We start from the raw sequence: 12,224 nt of genomic DNA, 5'->3' as shown, positions 1-12,224 counted from the left end.
CATATAGATGGTACATTGGGTGAGAATATAAATAAGTAGACAGTGGATACTTGGAGGCTATGAGAGGCATTGACAATCAGTGTAGGAAATTTTCTGGGAGTTTCTTTACTGCACCACTTCATTACTGCTTGATTTAAAAAATTTCGCATCCGCCTGGACACCCGAGAGCACTGGAAACGAAATGAATCAGCTTTGCGTGCAATACTTTCGAGTCCATAGCTCCTTGCAGCTCTGCATCCTAGAAACTAAATGGAAAAAAGCTCATATACCACACTATCCAAACAGCTGATGGCCGAAAGCACAACAACCGAACGTCAATCAGTGTAAGTTTCCAGGGCCGGTACTGTCTTTCCTTAAAGTTTTCGGGCTGATTGGCTGTGGTCATTGCATAAAAAAAATTCCCCTAACGTTCCATCTCCGAGTGCGGGAGACATCTTCAGAGGTAAAGCGGCAAACTTCAACCAAAACTAGAGGAAGCGGTGAATGCATAGACAGTGTAGAGGGCACAACAGTCCATCACATTATGTCGGCTACGATATTATGTGTGGTAATGGCAACATTCTTGATCGAAAGTAATGATCATCATTCTCACAGTGCAACGTTGACATCCAAATCGAGAAGTGTCGACCACAGATGTCCAAGGAAGGCTACGCATAACATAAAAATTCTATCATCCCAGACAAAAAAGATGTATGTTTAAGACCTCGGTACACTTGAACTACCGTCGACATTCAAGAAGAATCGTTATTCCAACAAAGAGATAGATCGAGCGCATCGCCCAAACGAGAGAATCAAGATCAACGTGGAACAACTGCTTCCCAAAGAGAAAGGTTTTCTTGCGTTCATTAGGAAGATTACAGATCGAATTGGGAAAGGGTTGAGTAAGTAAGGCGTGGAAACTATCTTCTGACCCACCACGAACAGAAAAATCTTTTTTAAAAAAGACATATGACATGGTTTGGCTACATCGGGTGTATATAAAATTCCCTGTAGTTGCGAAATGGTTTGCATAGGTACCATGAAAAGATGTGTTAACACTCGTATGCTCGAACAGAAGAGGAATTTTCATCTGGGACATATGGATAAATCGGACGTAGAGGAAAATTTTTACGAAGAAGGTAATCACGAAATAAAATGCAGTCAGACGAGCGTCATACTGAATACATCACATTATCTTGCACTCGTATGTACGGGGACTATTGAAATTAATAGACAGTGGAATAATTTTACAGAAAAGAGTAAGGTGCTGAATTAGATAAAATTTGGGCGCCACCGTAGCACCATAAAAATGGCGATCGATGATTTTCAGTCGAGAATGTCGGCATTACTAGTGTTCTTCTTGTAGCCGACGTCATGTGATGGAGTGTAGTGGCCTCAGTATTGCCTATATATTCGGCGCTCCCTCGAATTCTGGTTGAAGTTCGCAGTTTTGTTTCTGAAGATGTCCCTCGCAGTTGGAGATGAAACGTTAGGCTAAAGTTTTATGCTTCGATCATGGCCTATCAACCCGTAAGTTTTTTGTGAAGCCGAACATCAATTCACGCCAGTGTGCCAGTGATTTAGTTGCCACGAGATTGGTGTAGTGGAAACTCATCTAGCCCCATTTCGTGCTTTACGACACGATGTGAGTAGTGATGAAAGGGAGTGGAAAAACTGAATCCCATCGGAACAGCATTTTCGGTGATAACATGCCTCACACTCCAACAAGTGAAGGACATGTGTTGGGACTTGCTGGTTGGTCGTACACTCACCTGATCGCGTGAGGGCCATGAAGCAGGCTCCGAGGAAGAAGGTGTACCGCGCTCTGGCCTTGATGCGGTCCGTGATGGGAGGCACGGTGAGACGCGACACGAAGTCGCCGGCGGCCATCATGGTGAGGCAGAGCGCCGTGTCGGTCATCGATAGACCCACGTGGCGCTGCAGGTAGAACGGCAGCAGCAGCGAGTAGTTCACCGTCGACGTCATCATGCACGCCGTACCCAGTAGCACGTTCAGGTACACACGGTTGCGGAGCAGGTCCAGGTCCATGAAGGCCACCACACGCCGCCAGATCGGCTGCGGCTCTACAACAGCACAAAAGATACTGTGAGATGCAGCGAGTCTTCGATGCTTTACTGCGCCATACATGTCTTACTGTAGGGCGTAGTCCATCAAGTCCACCAGCCCCCTTCCGTAATGACTGTGATTCTGCTACAACGCAAAAGATAGTTTCAGGTTCTGCAAGTCGTTACAGCGCCTTTGGACAACCCACAGTAGGTCCTGGAATACCAAAACGATTATAATTCTGCAACGATCAACAGTCTTTCTGTACGTTTCCCATGCCGTACTACACTTTCGGATACAGCACAGTAGGTTCAGGTCCTTTAAGGCCGCTGCGCTCTATCAAACGGTTGCAACTATGCAACAACCAAACAGACTGTTACAGATTCTACAGGTTTTTCTTTCGTTATAACGCTTTTTGAGCGTCCCACAATAGGGCCAGTTTCATCAAGAACGCAACATGCCACCGAAATGGCTGCAGTTCTGCAACCACGAGCAGATACTTTTGTGTTGTTGTTGTTGTTCACCCTTTATTACACTTTTTGATATATCATAGTAGGTTGAGTTCGATCAAGCCACAATGACCCGTCGAAAAGGCTGCGATTCCTTGACAACGCAAACAATAATTTCAGGTTCTAAGAGTCCTCCACTTTAACTGTCGTTCTTTACGTCCCACATTAGAAACAGTTCCATAAAGGCCACAACTAACACATTGTCTGTAATTCCGCAAAAAACTAAAAAATGACTATAAGAAAGTCATTCATTCACTACAGTTTTTTTTGCGTATCCCACAGCAAGTCTCTCCCACATGGCTGACCACTATCCACGATAGGATCATATAGAGTATCACCACAGATAAGTGACTGGTTCGGTGAATACTTGACTAATAAAACCCATTACGTTAAAGAAGACGTCGAACATTCAATAGTAACGAAACTAATGTCAGATCTGCCCCAAGGAAAAGTATAACCACGTTTCATATTCTCATCATATAAAAAAAAACCTTTTCACTGAGAGGATCTGCAGCACCATCATATTTTTCACTGATGATGCTACGATCAACAGGAAAGTACCGTTGTTGAACGATCGCAATGAAATGCAGAATACCTTGGAGAAAACTTCCGTTTCACATAATGAATAGAAGTCCTCTTTTAAAGTGGTTGGTTGCAAGTTAATGCCACAACACAGAGAAATTTGCCCATAGTATCCGATTAATGGTGTGCTTCTTGCGCAATTCGCATCGCTGAAGTGTTAATGGTTAATACTAAGAAGCGATATACTGTAAAACGTGACGAAGACGTAAATTCAGTATTAGGGAATGCGAATAGAACGATGTGTCTGAAGGGTTCTAGAAAACTGCAATGCATCTGTAAAAGAAATCGCATCCAGTACACTAATGATGCTGTTACATAGTTGTAGCGTTTGCATTCCTTATGAAGTTACGCATCTAGGATCGTAACAGTTTGGTGTAGCCCTTACGAAAATGTAACAAAAATACTCGGGGAACATAAATGGGAAGTCATGGAAGATAGCGTAGTTATCACGAAAATACTTTGGGTATATCTAGAGAGCCAGTAGTAGAAGGAGACTGTGGGCTCACTCTGCTGCCACCATCGTACGCAGTGCCTGATCAAAAGTATCTGGACTGTGTTAATGGACATTTATATGGCTTGTGTCCACCCTTCGCCTTTTGGATACTTGGAGTCTGCTGGGGCACATTCAGTGAGGTATCTGAATGTCTATGGTGAAATAGCAGTCCATTATTCCTCGAGAGTCAGAACTAGAGAAGGTAGTTCAAATGGCTCTGAGCACTATGGGACTTAACATCTATGGTCATAAGTCCCCTAGAACTTAGAACTACTTAAACCTAACTAACCTAAGGACATCACACAACACCCAGCCATCACGAGGCGGAGAAAATCCCTGACCCCGCCGGGAATCGAACCCGGGAGCCCGGGCGTGGGAAGCGAGAACTTAGAGAAGGTAGTGATTTGTAGTTGAAGGTGGCATCCGGTACGAAATCGACATTCTAAGTCATCACACAGTACTTCCATTGCGTTCAATTTCAAACAAATTGAAAAAAAAAATATTCCCTGTATTGTGCGTATTCGCGTAAATTTCTGTTATGATTGCATACAACGTGTGATGCAAACCGACCTAATCTGTATTTAATGTAGCGTGATAGCCCAATTAGTCATATTGAGAACATCTGTAGGATATGCTGCAACGAAAGATGGCAGTGGTTGCACGTGAACTCGGTGTGCGCTGATTACGGAACCTTTATTAAGGTTGTGCGGGAATTTGAAGTTAGGATTTAACACGAACCGGGAACTATTTCAGAAGACAAGGAACAGAAGAATGTGGAAGTGTTTTGTCGACTGCGTTTTGGAAGATGTGGAAACGCGATTCAGCATGATGCATCGTTAAGCACCTGGCGGATTGTTCCGTTATTAAAGGGGACAGGGTGGTAATTTAGATCGTGGATATGGACTTCGGAGAGGAAGAAAACCTTTAGTAAAAGGACCGGCTGAAGTGTGTGGACTTAAGTGAAGCTACTTCGAACGGTGTTGAACCATAAACTGTGACTTTCCGAACTGTGGTACAGGGCAACAGAAGAAACGAACGATCAACGATTAAGTGCACGGTAACCGCAGACTAACATTAGAATCGAAATTGTAAGGATCATTTTCAAGTTTTATTTGTTACGAAAGCCTGAATAAATATGCTTGTCCCGGGAAGATGAAGTGGAAGGGGGCGTATACGTTCTGTGTACAGATTTATAGTGTTTCAGTTGCATATCGATGCTTCGTCTTGCTTCAGAAATCTGAGTCGTGATCGAATGAACGTAAAGTTCTCATAGTGCGGTTGGTCAAAACTCGTGTTTCATTCGTATCAACAACACAGTAAGAAGTAATTTGCCGTTGTGGTCGACCGCCATCTTTCCTGGTCCAGCAAAGATTATTGCTATCTACGTCAGAGAACTGACTCCCAACGCAGGCGCAGCGTGATGGTATGTCTTTGCAGTTACACTGCAATTCCATCTCTGGAGAAGGCAATTACAACAAACCAACTGCGTCGTAGGAAATAAAATGTACGAAATTTTCTCAAGTGTATAACCGACAGTATTTTGCAAGGATCGTAAAAACGTCTTTGACCCTAGTGGGAAACGAAACATTTGTGTAGCAGCAGGAAATTACAATAAATTATTTAGTAACACATTTCTTTATAAACCTCGCGAATGGTTTCAACTTCACTGTATCATAACATTCAACAGCAACGTGTACATAGTATCACGGTTTAAACATTTGATGAAGCTTTCTGATGTGACGTAGCTGATTACTCGCATGCATTTACCCTCGTCATATATCATATAATTAATGAAAGGGGAGACATACGTTAGAATTTTATAAGACAGTGCAATTCCGTTAAAAACTTCACTGATCCTTCAGTTGCATGAAGAACTGACGGATAACTTGCCTCGTAACAATATAGCTTATGTCCACACTATTTAATAAATTTTATTTCATGCTGTAGCTCACTGCTATTATTGTTATTGTTATCGTCATTGTCTTACTTGTTTTTCTTGACTGAGAGAGTATAAGTGATACGAGTGTGTGTGTTTGTTACTCGTTTTCTTCCTGTGATAGTCTCAATAATTAAATGGTAATTGGAGGAAAGACTCGGAGTTAGTGCAGTCCAGGTGTTTGACTGGTGGAATAAAATAAGAGGTGATTAGTGCCCAAGATCACACACACATTAATATTGGAATTATCATGTTTTAACGATCAGGTAACTATAGACGTCTTGTTCTTAGTGAACAGAAACACCATTTAGAACAGGGATAAATAGTTTTATATGTGTTTATGAGAACGGGTTATTCCCTTTCTAAACGCAAGCGAGTTGCCTGAATAATAGGAGCTCTCCATTGTTATTAACAACTTTTCAGCTACATAGCATTACTACAAAGAAACAGATACATTTTACGCTTTAATGAGTCGAATACACTCCTTTAAACTGCACGGTGACGACATGACTCGACAGACTCTCCATATTTATTCTTCGAAATGTGCATTTCACAGTTTAACTGATGGATGTTTCTCGATAAGTCTCCTTCACATGATACGATTCTACTGCGGGATTAGCTCTTTGCCAATAATCTTTGACTTATCTCTGTGACTTGAAGAGCCCAGATTATTGTAAATTTCCATCCACAGCAGTCATTATTAATATTTTTGAAACAGGATGACGGCAAGTGCGAAACTTCTCATTGTTCTTCCTTTTGGCTTTCTTGGCATCGCACCCTGCCGCGCCGTCCAATAAACGTATATCTGCAAGTCTGCATAGAAAGTGGCGCTCCACCTTCGAAAATCAGTCACGAACTGTAAAGCACAGTAAAATACACCATGGAAGCATCTCTAGCGATTGCGTACGGTTCTTCAAAGTATTTAAATCAGCGTCGTCGTCGCAGGCAATTCTTTTCTATGGTACGAGAACAGGTTACAAACACTTACACCACTAGTACTGTTCGTTTAAGATTTCAAAGAACTAAATTTTTTATTCCTCTGGCGTCTGTACAATCTTGATCCTAAAGATTTGGCTCAAACAGAGTGAACAATTCATAATGTTTACACTGGTATTCATTTCGATTCCAATCTGAGATTCAAAGATAAAGTCAGCCCTAGTCTGAGGAACAGACCACGAGAAAATACCACATTTCCATCCTGGGCAAGGACCTACTGGGGTTCGTTTGCTGATTCCACATGTGTGTCACGTGGACGCGTGTGATGAGTTATTTACAGTCTGACGAAGTGATTATGTTGCTGCGAATGCGGGGTAGCACCAAGGCGATTGCGATGCTTAATGGCTTTGTCCGACGGACACTAGGAGGAAAACCAAATTTCAGGAACAGTTTTTCGATGTAATGTTCATAGCTAAGGACTTGGATCGATTTTGGTAACATGAATAACCTTGAGAAAGCAGTTGTCCATGTCATCCATTTGGTCTGGACGATGACTGTTTCGCTTCAGTTCAATACATGACATACATAAGTCCTGCCTCAGGCTAATATCTCTTTTCCTTCGCTGCACAAAGACTCACTCCGTCCAAATAACATGGTTTTTAGAAACGAGACGGAACCTGACAACCCAAGAATTTTAAAATCGGGTAAGCGTTCAAATGAAGTTCAAATTTATTGTGGAAGAGAAAATCTGGCAGCTAGAACTGGATTTACAATATCAATATTGAAGTATTTAAAAGAAAAATCAGAAACTGCATTGGGAAGAAGGTTTGCGAAAACTGACTTTGGGAGCCTCAGGTAAAGCAGTGCATGGCACATTACTGAGACATTTGGAAATTAACCCAGGACACTGGCGCACAGTCTTTTGATCGGGAACTGTACGCTTCCACCTGTCCTTCACTTGCCGGATAAATATTGCGAAAACTTCTTCCACAATTAAGATTCGAAACGGCTACTTGGTAAGAGAGCGCCACTGCACTGGCGTGTGTTAGTGATCTCGGCTACGGAGGAAGAGCAGAAGTTCAAACGTTTTAAGTGTATTTCTTTTGCAAGACGCGCTTTCAGGGCTTCTGTGTTCTCATTATTCTGCTGTATGTCCCTAGAATCGTTCTAAATTTGTTCCTAATGCCAAAACACGGAGAAAATGTTTCAAACAAATAACCAGAAATGCATGGTAGAAGAAATGCAAGCAAGGCATTCTTTGATTTGAAACTGCTGTTGAGACGTTGTTGTTAATGCACGCATGTAAGGTCTAGAAATGAAGTGTGATCAGTGTGTCTCATACTTATCCATCTCAAACAGCTACAAAAAATTCTTACTCTGAAACAGAATAATGAAAAAAGTCATTGTCTTCAAAGGAGGAAAGACCAAGGCTGCTGTATGCCATGCCGTACTTCATCTCAAAGACCAACCATGCTTATCTGTTACGAAACAGGAAGACCCGTTGATGATGTAGACCTGTTGACGGTGTTGACATTTCTTCCTCAACAGCACTGGACGTTCTAGAGCAAACTTAAAAACATCTGGTCGCTAGAAGAAAAGAGAAATCAATATTGAAAGATTTATTTTCTAAGTTAGTTCATAATTTTTTCGCAGAGAACGGGAATCAATAATTAAAGGTTTATTTTCTAATTTGTCTCATTATATTTGTATTGACGAAGTGATCAGCATATTTCTACGGTATCAGAATGCCTTATCAATTTTTTGGATTCAAGTAAGGTTCTCCAGACTAATATCAAATATGGAATTTAGAATGATTGACATTTCCACTCATATACAAGGTGATGCAGCCCTCAGTTTTATATCTGACCCGAAAACATCTGTCCGTCTGGTATGTTCAGCAAACACAGATATCTTAGATTTAGCGCGTCACCGTAATAGAACGCCTTATTGTTATTGTAGTGTTGGCAGAAAAGCCAACACTGTTTTTCTAGAGGAGGCCGAAACGCACGCGTTTAATTACACGCTGACTGGCGTGAGGTCTGGAACAGGACAATATCTTGAGAATTGCAAATAAAGTACGTAGTTGATATAATACTTAACTTTAATCCACAATTGTAGAACATATCTCGTTACGGTACATGGTTCATAATATTAATTATCAATTGAATACGGCGCCTTGCTAGGTCGTAGCAAATGACGTAGCTGAAGGCTATGCTAACTATCGTCTCGGCAAATGAGAGCGTATTTGTCAGTGTAGCATCGCTAGCTACGTCGGCTGTACAACTGGGGCGAGTGCTAGTACGTCTCTCTAGACCTGCCGTGTGGTGGCGCTCGGTCTGCTATCACTGACAGTGGCGACACGCGGGTCCGACGTATACTAATGGATCGCGGCCGATTTAAAGGCTACCACCTAGCAAGTGTGGTGTCTGGTGGTGACACCACAGTTATAATATTGTTAAACAATGGAAATGATGAGAGTGCTGTCTAGATAATTAGACATTGAAACGCCGATGAAACAATGAGGTGACATTGTGACCACGTTAAGACTTACTTAAACATGCTATACTCTGCAACAGTTATGTTGCAGTGAACAGCAGCGTATTGGGTAAGTACGGACCGAACGTTGCGGACAAGTCTTGCGTGTAAGGTGCGGCGTTCGAATCATTTACATTTGTTTGGTTTTACACTACGCACGCAATGTACGTGAAATATCTTTTTACGCAAACTCTATATGAATGGACGTGCCATAAGAAGGGCCTATTTGACAGCAGGCCGGACAAATATGAAAGAGAAATAAGGAGTATAAAACTGTACTTATTTTATCATATCAGCAGATGGTCAAGTATGACCGTTTTGGTTTACACACATCTGGGTACAATGCTGCATTCATCTTTTCGCGCACCGAAGCATTCGCGGTACTACTGACCTGTAAGTTTCCGTGATGAGGTGCCGGAGGTGGTCGGAATTTTCCGGCACCTGATTGTAAGCTACGTGTCTCAAATGCCCCAACAGGAAGAAGTAATGAAATAATGGTGTGAATTGTGCAAGTCTTATTTCAGGTGATGCCACATTGGGCTACTTGAGCGTCGGTGACGATGAGATGGACAGGACAAGACCCAGTCCAAAAGCGGAGAAAATCTCCAACCTAGCCGGGAATCGAACCCAGACCTGCTGCATGGTAGGTACACACGTTACCAGTCAGCTTAGCAGGCGGACAATAGGAAAAAAGCCGATGGTGTCAGATCAGGTTATCTGACAGTCCAAGCCACAGGTGTTCCTCTTCTTATCCATATCCCTAGAAGTTCCTCGTTCAAATGGTTACGAACGGGCGAAGTCGAGTGTGGTGGAGCACTATCTTGTTGAAACCACATCATTAAACAATCTTGCAATGGTACACCCTCCAGCAGTAGTGGAAGTTCCTGACACAGAAAGCGCAGGTATCGTGTGCGAGTCAAACGGAACTCAAAACAAATACGATCCAATAAAGCGATCACCTAAGATTCCACGCCAGGCATTCGCTCCCCATAGTACTAGGCAGGCTACCTGTTGCATCGAGCGAGGATTGTCAGTACACTAATAGTGCATGTTCTGGCGACTGATGGTCCAATCATTGTGGAATCGCGATTCGTCAGAGAGCAAGACGCGCGATATGAATTCTGCATCATTTTCCAGAGTGCCTAATAGCCACTGATAAAAATTCATTCGAGCTTCGAGATCCCGCCCGTGGAGCTCTTCGTATAACAGTAGATCGTATGGTTGAAATTTATGTGCATGCGACTGGATGTTGTTCAACTGTTGAGACGTTGCCCTTGTACTCATGTGTGGATTAGTAAGAGCTGTATCCAAGACGGGTTTTTGCCACGTGTTACGGTCCTCTATCTCACGGATGATGCTTTTTGAATCACAGTTGTTGTCGTTATATGTCTTTCAGCACAAGCGAAATGTCTTTGCAGCCGGGTGTCACCTGCCAAGATACCGTTCCTTAGTCAGAAGTACTGCCTACATCACATTTTCTTGCTTTACCATAAATAACAAGCATGTCAACGTATTCGTTTGTGAAAAACATGACAACTGGCGGAAGAGACCATATTCAGGCCATATACCAGCGCAGTGTGCACAGGGCACAGTATCAATAACAGCGACGTTTTCTTGTTTGAATGTGGTAAACGTTGGCCTGTGTGCTTACGTATTAACACATCATACCGATGCAAAATTTTCTGAACAATGTTGGATCCGAACCATTGATAACACGTTTCAGTGAGTGCTTGGCGAGGGCCTAACCAGAGCCGCCATGCCATTCTGTTGGAAGTATATTTGTACTACGAGTAGCTTAGATACATACTTCGTCACTTCGTTGTTTAATACATTATTTACTTCACTGTCACCTCATTTAAACATTAATTTCGCTCTTAGTTACACCCAGTCACTAAGCACCACATATTACTATAGTTACGTGGTAGACCAACCTTTCAGGTGTGTTCTTTCTTCTTTTGCAAAATGAGCTTACTGGAAATTAATATTATAAATTAAGTAAACAGGAGAAGGCCAACCTTATGACGACTTCACACGTTTGTTGTAATGCATCAGATAATTTCGATAGGGGCACCTAAATCACCACTTGGGACAAGGCTACAGTTTTATGAAAGAACGCGTTATCGGACCCATGTTTATTGGGATTTCGGTTTTGGTCGTTACTACCACCTCCCATAATATTCGATACTTTTTAAGACCATTTTATATGTAAAATTTGCCGCTCTTCTCTAATGTTCAATATATATGTGTATATATGGGCCATTATAATTCATAGTGGAAAATAAATCGTGACAGAGATGAGATACAGCAAAACGTTGCAGATAAAAGTCAGAGGAGGCAAAGAAGGCCATGCTTTGCTATTAACGGTCGTGGCCTCGAAAGCGATTTTCCAGAGGACTTGGAGATTTAAGAGAGTCTTTGAAACGGGAACGCTAAAATTTGATTCAAGATTTGAAAAGAACGGCAATTTTACGTACAAAATGACAGATTATTCAAGGTCACGCTAAGGTTCAACCAAGGTCAAATAAGCAAATATGTTTTTAGTTGAAGTAGGGATTAACGCGAAATACGAAGCGATATATCAAAATAAAATATTAGTCGCAGATTGTAAGGGGCATAAGGGCCCACGTGTCATTATCGATAATCATGATTTTAAAGGTAATTATCTAAGGTCATTCGAAAGCTGAGTTTTGTTTCATAGAAACCCCTATTTATGATGTCGGATTAGGAAAGAGAAAACAGAGATTTGTAATTTAATTTTTAATTAAGGTGTTAATGCCAAAAACAAATACTTAACAATCGTGTAAATGTCATTGTGGCATTTTCAGGCCAGAAAAAAACATGAATAAAAAGTAGATCGTTGATTTACAAATCGTCGAATGAGTTCCTGAAATATCATTTGTCGGAATGCCCCTTCCAGTTTGTACCCAACATTGCATTTGCTGTATCCCTTCTGCATTATCAGTTACTCCCTGCTAGAACTAAAATCATTTGCTTATTTGACCTTCATTGAACTAGCCATAACCTTGAATAATGCGTAATTTTATACGTAAAGTTTCCCGCCAAATCTTGAACCAAATATTAGCGTTCCCATTTGGAAAAAAAAATCACTTTCAAGGTCACAGCCATTAGCAGCAATGCGTGACCCTCATTGCCACCTACGACTTTCATCTAAAACATTTTGTTGTATCTC

General features: G+C 41.7%; 1 protein-coding gene across 1 annotated transcript in view; it reads right to left on the bottom strand.

Annotated features, from left to right (window-relative positions):
- Nucleotides 1-12,224, bottom strand: part of LOC124616561 (monocarboxylate transporter 12-B-like) — a 93,380-nt gene that overhangs the window by 28,302 nt on the left and 52,854 nt on the right. The window contains exon 6 of the mRNA XM_047144880.1: nt 1,752-2,063. Within this exon, the coding sequence (XP_047000836.1) occupies nt 1,752-2,063 (312 nt within the window). The remainder of the gene's footprint in view (nt 1-1,751; nt 2,064-12,224) is intronic.

The sequence above is a fragment of the Schistocerca americana genome, chromosome 5 (assembly GCF_021461395.2).
Source record: "Schistocerca americana isolate TAMUIC-IGC-003095 chromosome 5, iqSchAmer2.1, whole genome shotgun sequence".
Lineage (NCBI taxonomy): Eukaryota > Metazoa > Arthropoda > Insecta > Orthoptera > Acrididae > Schistocerca > Schistocerca americana.
Note: the sequence above shows the minus strand (reverse complement) of the source record. Positions and strands in the feature narration are given on the sequence as shown.